The following is a 20,163-nucleotide window of genomic DNA, read 5'->3' as shown; positions in this document are numbered from 1 at the left end:
AAAGGTGACAAATTATTAAGTAGTAAGGGGCACAGCTGAGAAAGCCCTTTAAATTTGACCTTGATATGGTAGGAGAAGGGGAGCAATGTGGTTAGAACAGGTAAGGGAGATTATCTTTGCTGCATTTTGATCCATTGTCTACACAAGAACCTTCATTTATTTAATGCCCAAAAAGCACAGAATTGCCAGAGTAGCAATAAAACTAAGCCCCAGCAAGTGAAGATTTCAAGTGTACTTCCTGGGAAATGTAACCACAATTTTTTTTTCTAATTTATGTAAACAAGAGACTAACCTGGACGAGTAGAGGGTTACCAAATCTCAATGCACGTTCCAAGTTCTTTCTGAAAGCATCATCCAAAAAGCTAGTACGAGTAATCTTACGGTCCTTGTATTCATTCATAATGAACTCTGTGGCTTGTCCAGAAGGATCAATGATCAGTGGATACCTAAGTTAGTGAAAAAATATTTCCATCATATGACTGATTTAAGGCTTTTGATACAAGGCATTTAGTCCACTCAGGTTGAGTTAATATTCTAAATCTTTTTTGGAGTATGTGGGCTCATGTAATGGAATATGGAGGATCACTGTCATTGTTTGAAGAAAATAACATAGTTAATGATCTAACTAGATACAACTATCAAAAGGATACTTTAACATTTCAGTCAATACAGACTAATAGCTTCAGTTTGAGCTAAACTGGTATAACACTGAAGTACACTAAAAATGCAAGTTGTTTTGCTTATTTATAAACACAAAGGGAAGGAGATTATTAAGACTTGAATTTAATTTGCTAATCATGGGTACTATGTAGATGCCAAACAGTGCTCAAAATCTCTCAAAGCATTTATATTCAGTTTGATGATAAAGTTTCAATCAAGTTTTCCTTTGGATAGGTGTGTGCAAATTCCATTGACTTCAGTGGGAGTTCTGTGCACTGATCCATTGTTAAGTTTATCCCCCCACATTTTGTACTTATTGTACAAATGAAGTACCTATTAAACCGCTTAAGCATGATAGCGTTTTCTGTGCACAGGTCATCTGCATGTAGAGAATTTGCTTGCCAGCGAAGACGCTCATCTGCATTGGAAAGGTATTCTGTCCTTGCAATGTCTGTACGGAACTGTAGAGTAAAACATTATTATTATTATTATTTGCCCAAAGAGCCCAAAGTCGGATCAAATTTGATCTTCATCTTTTGTGAACACCATGTGATTTCCTCTTTATGAAACAGTAACTCATTACAATCAAGGTTAACATGTGTGGTAGTCATGACATTAGTAATTGTGGATCAATCTTTACCTGGATATTTGCTTGCTGCAAGTGATGGGACCATGTAGTGAACAAGTTCTGTTGCATTTGCTGGTCAAAGTAACCAGCATAAGCAATAAAAGCTCCTGAAAGCAAACAGTCTCCTGCAATAGTGGACATCTGGTTCTTGAAGGTTTCACTTGTCTTCTCCCATCTTTCACGTTCGGCAGACAGACTCTTCAAGAGAGCTGTGCTACGGTTTACCTAGAAATTAAGGAATGGTCAATATAATATCTATCTTTATTCAAAATGAAGGCTCCCATAATTATCGCATTTGCAACCTATACGGAGAAACAAGTCTACCCAACACACCAGCCTTTGGACCCAAATTTTCAGAATTATGTATGTCCAGTAAACAATTATGAGTGCATGTACAACTCCTGAAGTTTGGTGTTAGTATTGTTGGGCTGTGAATTTTACAGTTCTGGTAGTGGAAAGGGATAGAAGGGTTGAAAGCATTTTGGAGAACAGGATTACAATTCAAAACGACCTTGACAAACTGGAGAATTGATTTGAATTCCACAAGAGAAACTCAAGAAAGGGGGGAAAAATCAAATGCCAAACTACAAAACAGGGAATAACTGGGTAGGACCTAGCTGGCTAGGCTGAAGAGCATCCGGGGGTTGCAGTGGATCACATATTGAGTATGAGTAAACGATGTGATGCAGCTGCAAAAAAGGCTAATATTTTGGAACGTATTAACAGGAGTGTTGTAAATAAGACACGGGACGTACTGGTCCCATTCTATGCAGCAATCAGGGCTCAGCTGGATTATTGCATCTAGTTCTGGATAGCACACTTCAGGAAAGATGTGGACAGGTTGGAGAGTTTCCAGAGAAGGACAACAAAAGCGATATGTTTAGAAAACCTGACCTTTGGGAAAAGGTCAAAAAATTGGGCATGTTTACTCTTGAGAGAAAAGACAACCACGGGGAGAGTCTTCCAATATGTTAAGCGCTGTTCTAAAGAGGACTGATCAATTGTTCTCCATGTCCACTTAAGGTAGGGTGAGAAGTTAGGGGTTTAATCTACAGCAAGGGAAATAGAGATTAGATATGAGGAAAAGCTTTCTAACTATAAGGAGTAGTTAAGCACTAGAATAGGCTTCCAAGGGAGGTTGTGAAATTCCCATCACTAGATGTTTTTGAAAACTGACTGGACAGACACCTGTCACGGATGAACTAGGTTTATTTTACCCTGCTGCAGCACAGGGGGCTGGACTCGAGTTCCCTTTCAGCCCTACATTCCTATGATTCCATCACTTCAGCTCAAGGAACGAAAAATAAGACATTCGTATGGAGCGTTTGACCTAACTTCACTCATCTTGTCAGAAGAGAACATTAATATAGCAGTTACCCTGCAAGATAACTTTAAAACAGTTAAAAGAATTAAGTAATCACAATTCCTCTGAAACACATTTGAAACTTATAGAATTGATCAGTCTAATGGATAAATTTTGTGCTTGTGAAAAAGGATTGGTTTTACCTGTGCTAGCTTTCCTTGGTTTTGAGTAACATCCCACCTGCTAGCCTAGTCCTGATCAGACAGATTGCCAACTTAATTGGGTGGCCAGCATGAGGCAGTGACTGGAAGAGTAATCCTCACTCTGGTCTGTTTATCAATGGTCTGCAAAGCTCTTTGTAAGAAGTCCAAAGGATGAAACACATTGAAAGGCAAACTGTGGTGTAGAGAGGCCATTAAAGCATTTTGTTTTAGAAAGGTATATAGAATGTTTGAAAGCCACTATTCCAACCCCCTGAAATATCAAAGAAAAAAGTTAGTAAAATGGACAAAATGATACATTAAGTATTCTCACTTTTGCTTCAACTGCAGCCAGGTCTGCCTTAATTGCTTGAGCCTCTGAAATCAGCACTGCATACTCTTCCTTGTAGCGAGCAATACTGGCCTCGAGATCACGAATCATCTGTTCTACCTCATTAGCTTTCTGTTGATTGTCTTCAGCATCATCCTCCAGTTTCTGCAGTTCATTGCGGAGAGGTTCTACTCGTTTCAACATATCCGCATAATTCAACTGTGAAACATGTGAATGGTCAGTTCTAGATACTTTCTAGAATGGAACTTACCATGTGACTTGGGACCATGCAAGTCAGCAAGCATAATTTTATGGATTGAGGGCACCCCTCGGGATTTTAGGTATTCAGGATTTCATTTTAAAAAGTTTAAATTTCCTAGTCTTCTACTTAAACTGATTCACCATTCTGAGTCTGCAGGTGGCCTGAAACAGCCAGGAGAAGTGAACTTCAGTCTCTCTTCAGTGAGAAGAATAGTGAAGTTCTTTGTGAAGCCTCCAGATTTTGATCAAATTAAATCATGCAGTGCAGAGACAATTGCCCATGACGCCAGCGCTCTCTCTCAGGGCATGTAGGATGAAGGCAGGGGAAGACACTGCAATGAGTCTGGAAGGCTAGAAGAGGGAAGCTTACCCTCTGGAATAAGTACCAAATTAGTGTATCCTTTTCCCTGCCCCCACTGAAGGAGCCCTCCTGTTTTCCCACAACAGCACTCTACTCAAGCTTCTAAAATCCCACCAGTAAACCCTCGGCCAAAGTTGACACCCACAAATAACCAACCTGAGTTTTGGATAGGACTGGATGAGATGCCGTCTGCGCTTGCCATTGACATTACTTCAGAGCTAGATGCCCTCCCCTCAATAAGACATGATCACACTGCTCTACAACCTTCCCCACCCTTGTCAGGTGGGGGAAACGAGATCAAACCAGGCAACAAAACCTGATCTGTATGTACACAATACTGGCTACAGAGCAAAAAGACCAGCCATTAGTCACGATTATTAAAACAGATATTTTCAACTGTCTTTTGAAGTAAGTAAATTGTAGGGTTGCAATCATTACATACGTCTTATGAAATGTACTGTAGGATCCCGTTAATCATGGAACAGTTACCCGAGTATTCAAGAACACTCAGGACCTTACTCTGCACTTTCGCTTCAGACCAATTTCTGTTTTTACCTCTACAATAGCAAGCTAGACAAGATGCCACAGATCTTTGAGTGATGGAAGTCTGCAGATTCTGAGTCCTTGCATATTTCCAGCACCTTAGAACTAGTATTTAACACTAAAGCATTTTACATTGGCTTATCTACTGCAGAAGAGTTACCTGTGCAATTGCCCATTTTACCATGGGACCACATGCTAAGGATGCTCTGTTTACGATTTCGTAATTGTAACTTGGATTTGACATGTAATTCTTCTTCATCTTTTCCCGGATGGAATCACTGCAAAAGAAGAGTTATGTTTGACACAGCATGTATGCAAGTGTTGAGACTGTCAGCGCAGAATTACTGAAAGGAAGTTGCCCCTTTATTACAGTAGATAAACTAAAACCAGTACCATAGATCTTCAGTATTAAAGTTGTCAATGAAAAGCTGCTGCTGAAATTATATCTGAGAATAACTGGTCTGATCTTTTTCCAGTCATGTGTCTCCTCACCAAACAAGAGACAGATTGATTCTAAAACCAGTTTTACTGCAGCAGGAGGGCTGGCCATTGCTCTTACTCAACAAGATGCTGCTTCCTTATAGAGCTCACAGCTATTAAGAGAACAAAAAAAGTATTCAGCATGCAACAATCAGCGATTTAAGGCTACTGCTGGGAAATAAAGAAATTTAAGTTCAATTACTGGGAACAGCCTATATCCCAGTGCTCTGATGGCAGTATGTGCTACTCAGACTAAACTTTAAAATTTATTTTAAGAGCAAAATTTAGCCCTGAGATGCACATCTGCTCCCTGATATATCATCTTCATGAATATATGACAAAGTTTGATATTTTGTTCACTGCATAAAAGGTGATAGGTTTCAGAGTAGCAGCCATGTTAGTCTGTATTCGCAAAAAGAAAAGGAGTACTTGTGACACCAAATGCATCCGATGAAGTGAGCTGTAGCTCACGAAAGCTTATGCTCTAATAAATTTGTTAGTCTCTAAGGTGCCACAAGTACTCCTTTTCTTTTTGCATAAAAGGTGGAGATTCTGCATATGCATTGAGATGAATTCTGCTTTTTGTGAGGTAGAAACCAAACCCTATCACCACCAATTGTGACTACTAGCTAAAATTTCTATTGTGGAAACCTTGTGAACAATTTCGTTCTATTCCCAGCAGTACCTCGGTACCTGCAATTATTCACCTGATCTCCTCAGCAGAAAAGTTTACAATAGTTGGAATGAAGTTTTCCCTCATAATGATGGAACGTATCTGTTTCCAGTCAGTTGTACTTTCACCCAATAGTAGACAGATGGACTCTAGTGCTAGCTTCACTGCTGCAGGTGGGTTGGCCATAGAACGGACTTCTACCAGATGCTGCTTCTTTATTGATTTTACAGCTAATCACCGTGGTCAAGCCAGATCAAGCAGTGGAAAGGAAGGGCATTGATTGGGGAGAAATAGGAAGAAAAGACAGCAAAATAGTAAGATAGGAATTAGCAAATCTTAAGTGAGATTTTTAAGCTTCAGGTCATATCTAAAACGAATTAAACCTCTCTTGTAAAAACCAAATGCTTTCCACATTTTGAAAACTCTCCACCAGTATTCTCATTTGAGTGAGAGCAAGCTGAACTATTAGAAGCCTCCAAGCACTACTACAAGAGCAAGAGTTTGCACCTGGCAGCTATGTTGAGTTCAAAAGTAAAGGAGCCTAAAAACAAGGCTATGCCTCTACAGTGAGTGACTCTATACCTAAGCAAATAGTGAGTTAGAAGTCCCTCCTCTTACACAACCCACTGATAAGCCATTGTAACTAACTCTTGAGTAAATAAGTTGTAGGCAGTATTTCCATTCAGGATAATTCCTAGTGTTTGTTAACCTACTCCTGTTTCAGGAGTTCCTATTCTAATGTGGCCTGATATACTGAAAGATAGAAAGTAAGTAAGTCTAGCAAAGCTTGACAAAAAACACTGAACCATTAACACGCTTTATTGCTCAAAGTTTAATAAAAAATACTGCTTAGAATCCAAGTCTACAGTAGCAATAATGGGAAGTTTAGAAGCTCAGTAGTGCTAGTGAACTATTTTATTTCTACTGCTTCCACACTAAAGATTAAGATACTGCTGATAAAGGGAAGGACCCAAAAGTTCACTGAAGCAAATGGAAGTACTCCCATTGACTTCAAGAGCCTTTGGATCAGCTCAAAACCCATAAAGGAAGGCATGCTGTAGTTATCTGTCAGCGTTGACTTACCATTCTGAGCTTCAATGACAGCAGGCTCAACTTTGTCTAGATCCTCCTTCACACTCATTTGCTTATCTGCAATTACTGCTTGCTGTTTGTGCAGCTGCTCTTGAATGTCTTGGCTCATAACCTACAAAAAAGATTGTGCAACCTGTAATATATTATTTCAAAATATAATGCACACATACAAAAGGTAAAGAAAGCTTTGATTTCACCTTTTTCTTCTCAGCTTCTTGCTGATCCTTCACCATTTTTTTCAGCTTGTCATTAGCTGCTGCATTCTTTTTTTCCAACTCCTGGCTCTTTATTCTCAAGTCCCTACGCAGTTCTTCCACCTGTCACGAATTGTAAGATTAGAGTCTACACAGACTAAGCTCAGTTTTAAAGTGTTTTAATAGCTCTAATTTTATTTTAAAAAGCAAAGTTTAAAGGCATGTACCTGGTCAACAGTTTCCTTGATCTTTCGAAGACCAACATTCAAATGCATCTGCTGTTCCTCCAGCTCACTCCTTTTCTCATTGAACAAGTTGGCATAATGGTTGATGAAGTCCAAGTAGTGACGTGGTGTGATGGCCATAGTTCTGCCTCCCCGTTTTGCTAGACGAGCGTTAGCCTTTCCAAAGGAAAAGGATTTTGTCAAAAGTTAGTATATGTAAAAGATTAGGATTATAGAATATCTAGATTTTTTTAAACTCAAAAAACTGTCACAGGGCAACGTTGTTGTACTGAACTTGTGTCAGTTCACTAGAACATGGCATTAGAGATCTGAGTAGCATGGCAGAACACACCTGATGAAGGGTCTGATGAACAAATACACAGCTATTTACAATAGCTTCCCTATGTGATGGCGGTTGTGGTAACTTGTCGTATACAACTGGCATATAGTCTGGCACAATGTAGTTTGGCTTTTCAAGATCCATTTTGCTTGTAAACTCTTTGCCAACTTGGTACAGTGCTTCAGTTGACCAGTCTCCAAACCAGTTCAAGACACACCTGCAGACAGGACAAGATATATTAAAACTTCCAAAATTTTTTTCAAGAGGGTATTAATATTCTTAATTAAAAAAAAAAAAAAAAAAGACAGACCTGAAGTTGTAGGTTAGTTCCCAAACAGAGTAAATAAGTTACCTGTTGAAGAGAGCTGGAGAAGTAGCTGCTCTGTCCTTCAGGCCCTCAGAAGATGGGTTCATGGTGAACACAACATGGAGATTGCGAATAACTTGACTGGTGAACCATTTGTACAATTCTTCATGGGAATCTAGCATTAAGCCTTCTTTCTGTGCTCCTTCTTTACATTGAGTCATAAGGGTGGCATATTCATCTCCTTCAAAGAGACCAGGAACCTAATCCAGGAAATAAGTTTTTTTTTCTTAAAGGCTTGATTTTCCCCGCATAACTGCTACTTTATACAGATTTACTCAAGTTACCTCTCCATTGGCCAGAAGAGTATTCATTCTCTCCAGGAATCCAGAATCCAGTACATTTGACTCATCCATTATAAACGCTATTTTCTCATTCTTGCAGCCAGAGCGTCTTAAGACCGTTCTCAGATCTTCATCAAAGTCTTCACCTGTGTATTTTCTATGAACCTATAAAGATTTAGCAATAGTTACTGATTTTTAGCCCTTATCCTTCCTCACAATGACTTATGTTTATACATTTATCTTACCAAATATAGAATATATGTAAGACAACTGCAAGCTTTAACAGTCAGTTTTTTTTGTTGAGTGATTGAACTAAACCAACCTTTATTTGGTAAACACTTAAACCATTCATCCAAGCCACAAATCGTGAGAGAGTAGTTTTCCCTGCTCCACTAACTCCAATGAGAAGCAAGTGACCCTGAGGCTGGCGGAAGATTCTGAAAGAGAGTGGTACTTCAAGTAAATTTATTGCTTGATAAATTGTGAATTAGCCACCACATTTCCAAACCTCCTTTCCTCGCAAACTTAACCTGTAAAATATATATATATTTTTTAAACACACTACTGTGACTGGTTCAGGGGCACACTGAAGTAACTTTTGGCAGTATTTCTCAGTCTGCTGCTACAATGCCCCCTTTACAGAATGCCTCTCCCAAGTAGAACACCAGAACAAACTGGTGCTCCATTCTGGACTCGTCTGAATACAGATTTGTTTTATAATTCAAACTAGACAAACCCAGGAGTTGGAAATTCAGCTTACCGGTCAATTCTTAGCACATGATCCAAAACTTCATTGAACAGCACTAGTGGCACATCAAGTTCTTCTTCATAAAAGACTTTCAGCCTGGCTTTTACATAGTCTCTCAGCTCTTCCTGATCCACTGGGATATAATCCTAGAATGAGAAGGCCAATATGTAAGCAAGAGAGCTAACCATCTAGAATTTAAGATTAAAGGGAGAGATTATCCAGGACAGAGGGGTCAGCAGGGGGAGAAAGGGGATGGAGTGACGAATTCCCAACTCAAGAATTGAGGAGGATAGTCACAGGGACTCACTCAGACTCTGATGTAGCATGTGCCACAGGCAGGGCCTGCAATGTTTCATGCCACAGCAGCAGTGCTGCCCAGAATTTCTGCAGGCATCTGGGAACTGGCTTGCATGATTTAAACAACCCACTAAGGCCCAAAGCTACCTTAAGTCCCCACCCCACTCCCCTTGGCTATGAGTTTCGTGCTGTGCCTCTTAGCAGCGCAGTTCAGACCTTCACCTTAAGTTGAAAAACTAGTTTCCATACCAGCTCAGGTGCTGCACTAAAATCTGATGCATTTTCTATTTCTGCATCATGTCCACAGCGCCACTGTAATGTAAGGCATTTAAAAGGATTGACTACTTAAAGAAGCAATATAAGTCAGTATATTTCATAAGTACCAGAAAATTCCCAGGTAGATAGGTATTTGTGCTCCTCCTTGGCACTTTTACCACCACTGCAAACTCCTGATTTGAACACACATATGGCTCAACTGGTTTGAGTTATGTTATCTAATACACAGGGTACATGTATGTTAAGTGCATTTTCATAAGTCTGAACAGACAGGACAGGCATTTAGTCAGCAGATTTATGAATACCTGCTTGGACACTGAAAAGCAAACCCTAAAATGTTCAGACCAACAAACTTTACAACCACATATTAGCATTACACAATTGTTTCTTGAAGTCAGTTGCAACAGTTGAGGTCATATAAAGGATTGGTGGTGGTGGTGGGGGGGGGGGGAAGGGTGTCCAAGGCAATGAACAGTTTATTGATCAGACGCTATTGTTTGTTATGAGACGACTATAGGCATTTATTGTTCTGAAAGCATACAGCTAGATACAAGATTGAGTATGCTTGTACTCCACAATCATACCACCTTGGGTCATACCTCAGGTCAAGCAACACAATGATCTAACACCACTTGGGAGACCCAGGATGCTAGGAAATGAAGCTTGTGACTCAATGGGTGGCACTGCTCCTTTAAGTCATTCATTAGCCAGTGTGGTTTACAGACACCATTGGCTTATTTGTTAAATAAACCAAAAAGACAACCTACTTCTCCTAACTGCACTAGTCCATGACCCCAGGATACCTTTCTGCAATTGTTACCCTTGGTATTCTAGATGTGTCCCTGTTTGGGTATATGCTCTGCCTTCAAATTCACAGTTCTACTCCCCGGTACCCAGATAGATTCTGCTATGTGCTGGATACCCATCATGGCATGCTGCATCAAGTGTGTTTGCTTACCAACTCCAAATGGTTAGCAATCCTTATTGTCAAAGGTAAACTCTATCTTAGCATGGACTATGTTTAGCACACTAGAAGGAGTCCTGCCTAAGAGAAGTGGTGGGCAAAGATTCATTCTCTTAATAGGATACTTAGTGTCTGCAACGGTCAATGGCAAGGCTTTGACTGAGATATCCCTCTTTACCTTTGACAACCAATTGCTGTACAAGATGGGTCTGCTCATAGCTTTCTCTTTGTCTATGTTGGGGAAATGTTTCAGAGCTACCATATCAATGTTTTCATCAGTCCAACGTCTCTCCTCATCTTCCACAAGTCTAGTTAGAGAGAAAGACAGTTACAAGCAAGCATGCAACACCTATTAAAGACAGATATACATGAAGTATTATAAATATCAAGTTAAGGCAAAGGGTAATACTATTAGAACTGACCCATATTTACATCTACTTGCAACTACTTAGCAATCCAACAGACACTTCTCTTGCCCTGAGCTTAGAGAGGACTAGATTTCAAATCCACAAAAGGAATTACTCCTCATATATAATAAGCCTTTGAAGGTGGCACTTATTTTATGAACTTAAACATTTGTTCATTTCTACAGCACGCGCAATTTCAATTTGACAAATCTTGAAGACGTGAGAAGGGAGCAAGGGTGAAAAGCCTTTTTCAGTGTAATCGTAACAATTTAAGGTCCAATTTGGTAAAACAATCCCTCAATCTCAAATGCAACAATTAAAGAAAGGGGACTACTGAGAAAAGGCCAAGCCTTTTCAAACTATTTGTTTTTACCACCTTTAAATTTGAGGTGAACTATAATCCTGTGGTCTTCGTAGGCAGTCTGTACTTCACCTCACAAACCTGCCCATTACAACAGTTTTGTGCTACAAGCAGATAAATGAATGAGCCAACAGTTTGAAGTTGAAATTACTAACCCCCCGCCAACCCCCCCAAAAAAGAGTTTGGCATTTGAACTACTTGAGAATTCTGCCCAGCTGAGCCCTTGTGAGTGTTTATACTTAATATATCTAAAAGAGCAATCTGGAATCAAATTAGAATTCATCTTGGGCCTCAATATATTTTAAAGGAAAGTCTCTGGAAAGACTTGAGAAAAAGATCAATTTGTACTTTTAATACTATTTCCATAGTTTCTTTACCTGTCTTGGAAGAGACGCAAGGCTTCATGTGCCCAAATTCTAATAAGGCCTTCAACAGGTAAGGTTTCTAATGGTCTTAAGGCTTCAAAGATACCTCTCACCCATCGAGTCATTTCACGAGGTGAATAGATGTAGTGTGGTTGTGTGTCCTGGGTGAACCTTTCCTAAAAATTCAAAACACAGGGTATAGTAACTAATGGGATAAAGTTGTGCAACAATAATTAACATGCAAACAATGCTTTTCATGCCCCTTCTCACAACTGCTAAATAAAAAAGGGTAAACAAGCCAAGACAAAAAGCACTGGGATTTATCTAAAGTGGCACAGTAACAAGGGAAGAGGACTAGTCAGCAGAAGTTGGGATAGTGTGTAGAGTACGTTACCTGTGACATTGTGTAGAACTCTACCATGGCAGCAGTAAGAGGTTCTGCATATGTGCGGAGCGATGGGATAAGCCTCAGCATTGCACGATTGAATGTTCCATATATCTGAGTAAGGGAAGCCGGTCCAGGATAATCCACATACACCACAGGGACGTGGCGTAAAAATCTGAAAGAAGTCCAATAGCTTAGTGTTCATATCAGGAAAGACTTCATCCAAGTCAGCTAGACTAGACCTGACCTATCTATTTTCAATATTCAAAACAACTGCCATCCTTGGTGGAGATTTCATCTCAAATTAAGCCACTAAAAGTCAAAGTAGCAGAGTCAATCACTGACTTGTACTCTGCAATATCACATCATATTGGTTCGTTTCTGATCCAAGCTGCTTGTTTCATTGGGTAAAAATAACTATTAATTTCACAACAGCATTCTCAGCCTCTGGAGTAATGTTCAGCACTCACATTAGCCACCACCGTGTTGGCTAAAACAAAGTCCTCTTTGAAGTACAGGGATGTGAGTGGAGTACAGTCTGTGTTGCTCAGAGAATTGAAGGCCAGAAAAAAAACTAGTCTAACCTCCCATATAACACAAGCAGTAGAACTTGCCCAAAATAATTCCCAGGCCATCTTTTAGAAAAAAATGCTATCATCTCGATTTAAAAATTGTGAATGATGCAGAATCCACATTCCGGTAAGTTATTCCAATGGGTAATTACTCTCACCGTTAAAAGTGTATGCCTTGTTTCCAGTCTGAATTTGTCTAGCTTCAGTCTAGCAAAGAAGGGTATAACATGATCCAGTGGCTGGAAGCTGAAGAGCCCATTATGAAATATTTGTTCCCTATGTAGGTACTTACAGACCAATCAAGTCCCTCCTTAACCTATTCTTTGTTAAGCTAAACAGCTTGAGCATTCCGAGTCCATCATTATAAAAGCAGGTTTTCTAATCTTTTATCATTCTTATGGCTCCTCCCTGAACTCTCTTCAATTTGTCCACATCTTTCTTGAATTGTGGGCACCTCAACTGGACACAGATTCCAGCAGTGGTCACAGTGCCAAATACAGAGATCAAATAAGCCTCTTCATCCTGAAAGGGGCTTGGGGATCATGGTAGATAATCTGTTGAACTTGAGCTCCCCGCTGAACATGTAACACTGGCCAAAAGAGCTAGAGGCAATCCTGGGATGCTTAAATGGGGATCACATATAGGAAGAAAGAGTACCCCAACCTGTCAGTATGGCCAACATTCTTTGTTCCAAGATGTATGTATTTACACTTAGCTTTATTAAAATGCATATTAACTGCTTTGCCCAGTTTACCAAGTGACACAGATTGCTGTGAATCAGTGACCTGTCCTAGTCATTATTAAACATCCTCCCATTTTGGGGTCCTTTGCAAACAAACAAACAAACAAACAGTCAGTGATCATTTTGTTCTCTTCCAGGTAACTGATAAAGACATTAAATATCATATGGTCAAGAACCAGTCCCTGTGCAACCCTACTGGAAACAAGCCCACTCAATAATGGCTCCCCATTAACAGTTACATTTTGAGACTTATCAGCTAGCCAGTTTTTAATCCATTTAAGTGTACCAACTTTTATATCATTCTAGTTGTGTGTGTGTGTGTGTGTGTGTGTTTTTTTAAATCAAATTGTCGTGCAATACCAAGTCAAATGCCTTACCTAAGTGAGTATATTAACACTATTACCTTTATCAGCTAAATTTGCAATCAAAAACAAAATAAAATTAGTTTTACAAGATCTATTCTCCATAAACCCATGTTGATTTCTATTAGTTACATTGCCCTCTTTTATAGTTTAACAATTAAGTCCTTTATCAGCCACTCCATTATTTTGGCCGAGATCTAGGTAATCCCATTTACCCTTTTTAAAAACTGGCATTTTAACAGCTTTCTTCCAGTCTTCGGAACTTCCAGTGCTCCAAGACTTATTGAAGGTCAACAGGAGCCTGACGGACTGTTAATGAGCAGCTCATTTGGATGCAAGGTATTTTTCAAATAATATTTGACGCTACAAAAACTGGATTCCAGTATTAGAATGTAAAGGCATCAGATACTCCATTTTGCAGATCAGTACTATAGTTTTAGTAGCTTCAGAATAGTATTTACCTATGTGAAAGTGGTTTCCTTCCAGGATCGGTAGGGGGGTTACAAGCTCCAACAAACTGAATCCTCTCTAATTTCACCCAGGTCTGATCCGATGTACGGTAGAAGCCTCCATGTTCCACCATCTGAATGAGCGAATTGTTTTAATATAAGAAAGTTTCCCTAATAGCATAATAGTAGAATCCTTAGTTTCACAACAAAACAAACCTGTCTAATGAAGGAGATGACTCTCTGCGTGCCATACTTATCCATATCTGGCAAGTTGATTTCGTCACAGAACAGCACCAGCCACTTTCCTAGCTGCACAGGAGCCAGCACCACTCCATTAGGTGTACGCCTGTACTCACAGTAATGATCAAACGTTTTCAAAAGTAGCTCTGGGGTAGTAGCACTAGAGAAGTTAAGTCCAACCACCTTTAAAAAAAAAAAAAGGGGGGGGGTGAAAAAGTGGTAAGACATTAGATACGTTTTAATAGCTTGAAGTCTTAGAAATAATGGCCTGTGATGGGATATTAGATGGATGGCATCTGAGTTACCCAGTAAAGAATTTTCTGTAGTATCTGTCTGGTGAATCTTGCCCATATGCTCAGGGTTTAGCTGATCGCCATATTTGGGGTCGGGAAGGAATTTTCCTCCAGGGCAGATTCATAGAATAGAGTATCAAGTTTGGAAGGGACCTCAGGAGGTCATCTAGTCCAACCCCCTGCTCAAAGCAGGGCCAATCCCCAATTTTTATCCCAGATCCCTAAATGACCCTGTCAAAGATTGAACTCACAACCCTGGGTTTAGCAGACCAATGCTCAAACCACTGAGCTATCCCCTGGAGGTTTTTAGTCTTCCTCTGTAGCATGGGGCACGGGTCACTTGCTGGAGGATTCTCTGCTCCTTGAAGTCTTTAAACCACGATTTGAGGACTTCAATAGCTCAGACATAGGTGAGAGGTTTTTCGCAGGAGTGAGTGGGTGAGATTCTGTGGCCTGCATTGTGCAGGAGGTTAGACTAGATGATCATAATGGTCCCTTCTGACCTTAATATCTATGAATCTATAACCAAAGTTTCAATAGATTATCATTCCTCAGTAACAAATATATGTTACAACTTGGCCTTCAGATTGAAAATATATGCTGTATGTTGACTAGATACTGATCGCTGGATGCTGTTTACACAAGTATTTGGGTCACTACAGATATGTAAAATTCCTTATAGACTTTGCCATCAAAATCTGTTATGTGCCAGTTGTACCCACTTGTTATACATACTGTCTCTCATCACTGTTAACAGGTTTAAAGACTCATACCTAGACGGAACAACTACCTGAACTCAAAATACTTTTGATTTAATACCGAAGTGAAACAAAGCCAGTACTACTGGTGCTAGTTAGAAAGGAAGAACAGATGGCCTTGAAGTTAAGGGACTCCTGGAGTTAGGAAGAGTAGATCTGCCTGGTGACTATGGGGAAGTTACTGATTTCTGCTTGTTTCCACTCCCATTTTATAGATTAAAACACTCTGTGAGGTAGAGAAACAAAGATACATTCAGTTAGTTGGGCAAGAGCTCTGATACAATGCAGCTTTTGCCATGCAAGTAGAGAGGTGTTGCTGTAATCACTAGAGTGAACCTTGTAGGCAGCTTCTACTTGTTATAAAATTTGCTATTATTCAATAACCCACATATAAAACAGAATAGTTACCTCCATATCAGGGAGGGCTCTGAGAGCACTAAAAAGGGTCATAGTCTTTCCAGAACCCGGTGGGCCACAGAGCACTAGGGGTTTGTGTTCTGCTAGCCAAGTATACAGCAAAGCTTCATGGCGGACGGTATCTAGGGTTGGTACTACAACATCAGGAGCAGCAACCTTGTGTGTCTCAACTTCAATCTGAGGAACCTTGGACTGCCATGGGACCCATTCACCTGTAATCGACACCTAGGTGAACAGAAATACAGCTAATCAACGAATTTAGGAGACAGATGTGTTCCAATGGGGTTCTCATCACAACCCCAGCTTATTTTACACAACTTCATGCTTTAATCTGTGAACTCACTTAGGCTTTTAACACCTGCAAATTTAATGCTGTGGAACTAGTTTAGAAGCAGCCTGGATTACACAGTACATTATGTACCAACTGAGGGGAGAAAGAAAAAAAAAATCAAATGTAGAGTGGCTTGCCTTCAGCTAATTTGTGAGATACTGATTTACTCCCATTGAGAGAGCTTAATTTAGAAATAGTGTCATTCTGGTTTTGTTTCCTTACAAATTAGGTTTTCAACCTATACAAAGTACAAGAGGCTATTACCTCATAATCAATTATGGGTATGTTGGGTGCTGTGGGCAATGGTACAGTGGTGATTCTCCTAATGTATTCTCCCAGCTCTGCTCTCATTTTCAGACGGCTGTCTCCAGAGAGCGACCACAGTATTGCGTAGACCAGGTATCTCTGATGGAAGACAAGAGAAAGATTAGTCCACACCAATGCAAAAAAGTATTACTTGTGTTGGAAGGACAGCGGAAGAAAATACAAGGAGACTATTCAAAGAGTCTGGTAACTGTGTTCATCTTTAGGCTTTCAGATCACTTTGCTGCAGTATTTTCTTTACCTGGATATAACGCTCCAGTTGCTCTATCTGCATAGGGAAATCGGGATGGTTTGCATTGTACTGGGCTACATTGCGGCAAGCCTGATGCAACATAGAGAACAATGAACCAAGACAGCGCAAGCGAGTGAGGTCCATGATATGCTCCAACTTGAAAGCATGTTCAAGAGCTTTAGTCACCAGTCCATTAGATGTGAAATAGGGCTGCATAATTGTTGCTGCATCTCTTTGAATCTGTTGGTAAAGACATTAGCATTGTTCAAGGAACTTGGTTTGTAGTCTTAAGTCATAACACTAGATTTTAAAATAAGTTTGTCTATAGCATGGGTTCAAAATGTCATGCGTGTTGTATTCCCCAATTAAAGTAAGTTATATTTTGTTCACTCAATCTCTATTTATATTCAGTAGAGCAGGTAAGAAGCTTTCAAGGCCCTTCCTACTTTTAGTGAGTCTGATGTCAGTTCACAGTATTACAATCCATTCCAAGTTATACCTGCAACATTGGAGAAGCTGCTTCTTCACCTTCATCTTCTTTGCCCTTTCGCCTGCGCTGAGCTTCCTCTTCACCTTCATCCAGAGGGATGCTTCGTAGTCTGGCCAAGAAGTTATTGAATATCATGTCAGTGCTTAGAACATCTTCACTGAACCAGACCATTCCGCACCTTGACACTGTGGCCAGAGTAGCATATTTCAGATCCTGTACCTCAAACATGATACGCACCTAGAGAGAAAGTGCAGACATTTAAGAGAAGTTAGATTACAGTAACTCCTCACTTAACATCGTCCTGCTTAACATCTCGTTGTTAAGCCACTGATCTGTTAGAGAACATGCTTGCTTAAAGTTGCACAATGCTCTCTTATAACGTTGTTTGGCAGCCGCCTGCTTTGTCCACTGCTTGCAGAAAGAGCAGCCCATTGGAGCTAGCTGGTGGGGGATAGGAACCAAGTTGGACCAGCAACCCCCCACATCAGCTCCCCTAAGTTGTCTGTCACACACATGCATCCCTTTGGAAAGTGGAGGGAGTGGTGCACTCCAGTGAAATAGCATGTGTTCATCACGTTCAGTTCCCACAAGGAATGTTTGCAGCCACTGCCATGCTGTGTCTCCTCCCTCTGTTCATGCTCCCTTGTAGAGTGTGAGGCTACATTAACAACGTGTTAACCCTTGAGAGCTCAGCTGAGTGCTAGTTCATCGATTAGCAGGAAGGCATTCCCTGAGAAATATCCCACCCTCTGACTTCACCTCAACCAAGCTTCACAAACTACAGCATTCAACTGTTTGTTTAAAAAAGTGTGTAACTGAGAGCGAGTGTGAGTGAGTTCATTCCACACACAAGTCTTGTCTGGTGGAAAAAATTTCCCTGGAACCTAGCCCCCATCTCCCACCCCCATTTGCATTAATTCTTATGGGAAAACTGGACTAACTTATCACTTCGCTTAAAGTAGCGTTTTTCAGGAATATAACTGCAACGTTAAGGAGGAGTTATTGTAAAAGCTAGGTTAACATGCTTCTCTAAACTCCTAAGAAGCCAATCGGTGTTATAAAAATTAAGTTTTGTCTTAAATATATAAAATACCTTATGAAGTTAACACCTAATTAGACATTCAGGCATGGTCTAGTATTTCCTAGTCTGGTAAGGTCAAGTTAAACCTGGTATGACAAACTCCATAACCCATATGGGTTTTTAAACAATTGTACCAGACCATTGCATAAGATCACTTTTGCTCTGATGCAATATTAACTTTACTATGCCCACCGTTTGTGTGATGAGAGCCTGTTCATGTCAGCTACCAAAAGCAGCAGAGCTATCAAATTTTCAGTAGATTAAACTATTTAGAAATGCTAAAATGTTTGTAAAAACAAAAAGAACTTTACATTTGGTGGAAGGCTGAGACGTTCTCCATTGGGCAGAGTCAGTAGTTTGTTGTCATCCAACACGGAGTTTAAGTTCTCCACCCATTCAGGATCTACATCCCCATCAAAGATGATCCACTGTCGCTTTTGCAATTCACCTCTCACATTGTCTATGATCCTAAGTTCAGGAAAGCATTTAGTGTAGGTTAAAAAACAGTAATATTCCCTTTCCTCAATCCTCCATGGAAATGACTACATCCAAGGATATCTCTAAGAGCCACTTCTTAACTTATACGCTATTAATGTTTAAGACTCACTTTCTCAGGACATGTGTAAACAATCCATCTGTCCATTCTCTGGTATTTGGATCCAAAGTACCATAGAGGTGATCTTTGCTGATTGCTTTTGGATCAATGATGTGAGCAACACCTTCTACACCCTCTAGCCTCTCCAGAGCTTTTAGCAGCACTCTCCAAGCCATGCTCTTTCCACTTCCAGAAGGACCCACCATCATCAACCCATGATTGATCTGGGTAATTTGATAGAGCTGCAGAACCTGTGACAGAACAGAATGATCTGTCATTTAAAACTTGCATTTATTAAGATTCAAACATCATAATCCGGAATCGCTTAAAGTTGAAACTTATTTTAAGTATTCTGTCTATTTGGGGAGCAGTTCTATTTGATTTCTGTATCACAGACTATGGAAAGTGTTACATGTACTTTTGCCAACTCCACATTGTGATAGTTATAAATCTTACAATGTACCTTTTCGACCCACATGCCACCAACTTCTTCTCCATCACCATATGTAAGGTACATTTCCTGACACACTTTCTTAAGCTCCTCTCGCAGGGCTGTCATTTCACCACGATGATACTGTACTCCAGGGAATACATCAGACAAGAGACTGAACAGCAGTGGGATGTCTTCTGCAACAAGTTTGGGTACCATTGTTTCACACACACTCTGGATCAAAATCTACATGGAAAAGTTCATGCTTTGATTAGACAATACAAGATAAGCAATGAATATCTGCATTAGTCATATTGGTGGAAGTATTTCAGACAGATCATGCTGAATACTCAGACTGCAGAGTATATTGGCATTTGCTAGGTTTGCATTTGGCATTCTTATTCTCTGCAAAACTTATCTGATGTTGAGTTTTGTATTTGTGCAAGACCATTTATAACAGTGCATTATGAACTTGAAGTGATGCTATACACAGAATACTTAAGCCATCGCCTAATACAGTTGCCTTATAGTTGAGGAGTGACAGCTGTACTTGCCTACATCACATTTATCTAAAGTGATGTGAACTGTAGAGGAGTTCATTCAGAATGTCTACTCAACTTGACATAATAATATCAGGACACCACTCCTTTTATTGTAAAGTTTGTAATGACCACAAACCATCAGGTGCCTCTATTTTATTGTAAGAAACACACTTCCAACAACTCAAGCACTGATTAAAACTCAAAACTGAAACCACCACTCCTGTAGCCTAAAGTACCATGACTTCAAGTAAACCTGTGAACTTAAAAATCTGTATGTTTTACCTCTTGTTCAGGTAGGTTCTCAGCTATTTCCCCTTCATCAACAACTTCACCACGCTCTTCCTTCTCCCGCTTTATCTTCTGAATCCTCTCCCTCTTCACATTTCCTGCACTAATCAGTACACTCTTCAAAGCTCTTAAGCCAAAGTCATAATGACTTTGAGAGGAGAGCTGCTCATCACACAGTCTAAGGATAAAAGATACCGGAGTCAGTCTTAGACATGCTAAGATCACAAAACTAATGTTCAACAGTAAAATGTCAAGCACGATTACTGTTCTATGTTC

General features: G+C 40.0%; 1 protein-coding gene across 2 annotated transcripts in view; it reads right to left on the bottom strand.

Moving 5' to 3' along the window:
* Positions 1–20,163, bottom strand: part of LOC119857561 (cytoplasmic dynein 1 heavy chain 1) — a 73,226-nt gene that overhangs the window by 15,920 nt on the left and 37,143 nt on the right. For both annotated transcript variants that reach the window (XM_038406652.2, XM_038406653.1), the window contains exons 31-57: positions 19,882–20,065; positions 19,091–19,303; positions 18,640–18,878; positions 18,344–18,500; positions 16,961–17,188; positions 16,471–16,701; positions 16,170–16,310; positions 15,566–15,799; positions 14,083–14,289; positions 13,879–14,000; positions 11,751–11,916; positions 11,369–11,532; positions 10,402–10,531; positions 8,699–8,832; positions 8,261–8,375; positions 7,942–8,103; positions 7,643–7,857; positions 7,303–7,507; positions 6,954–7,127; positions 6,730–6,849; positions 6,524–6,644; positions 5,475–5,670; positions 4,448–4,565; positions 3,126–3,341; positions 1,301–1,513; positions 994–1,121; positions 293–446 (exon numbers count right to left, since the gene is read on the bottom strand). In XM_038406652.2, the coding sequence (XP_038262580.1) occupies positions 293–446; positions 994–1,121; positions 1,301–1,513; positions 3,126–3,341; positions 4,448–4,565; positions 5,475–5,670; positions 6,524–6,644; positions 6,730–6,849; positions 6,954–7,127; positions 7,303–7,507; positions 7,643–7,857; positions 7,942–8,103; positions 8,261–8,375; positions 8,699–8,832; positions 10,402–10,531; positions 11,369–11,532; positions 11,751–11,916; positions 13,879–14,000; positions 14,083–14,289; positions 15,566–15,799; positions 16,170–16,310; positions 16,471–16,701; positions 16,961–17,188; positions 18,344–18,500; positions 18,640–18,878; positions 19,091–19,303; positions 19,882–20,065 (4,687 nt within the window). The remainder of the gene's footprint in view (positions 1–292; positions 447–993; positions 1,122–1,300; positions 1,514–3,125; positions 3,342–4,447; positions 4,566–5,474; positions 5,671–6,523; positions 6,645–6,729; positions 6,850–6,953; positions 7,128–7,302; positions 7,508–7,642; positions 7,858–7,941; positions 8,104–8,260; positions 8,376–8,698; positions 8,833–10,401; positions 10,532–11,368; positions 11,533–11,750; positions 11,917–13,878; positions 14,001–14,082; positions 14,290–15,565; positions 15,800–16,169; positions 16,311–16,470; positions 16,702–16,960; positions 17,189–18,343; positions 18,501–18,639; positions 18,879–19,090; positions 19,304–19,881; positions 20,066–20,163) is intronic.

The sequence above is a fragment of the Dermochelys coriacea genome, chromosome 6, assembly GCF_009764565.3.
Source record: "Dermochelys coriacea isolate rDerCor1 chromosome 6, rDerCor1.pri.v4, whole genome shotgun sequence".
Taxonomy (NCBI): domain Eukaryota; kingdom Metazoa; phylum Chordata; order Testudines; family Dermochelyidae; genus Dermochelys; species Dermochelys coriacea.
Note: the sequence above shows the minus strand (reverse complement) of the source record. Positions and strands in the feature narration are given on the sequence as shown.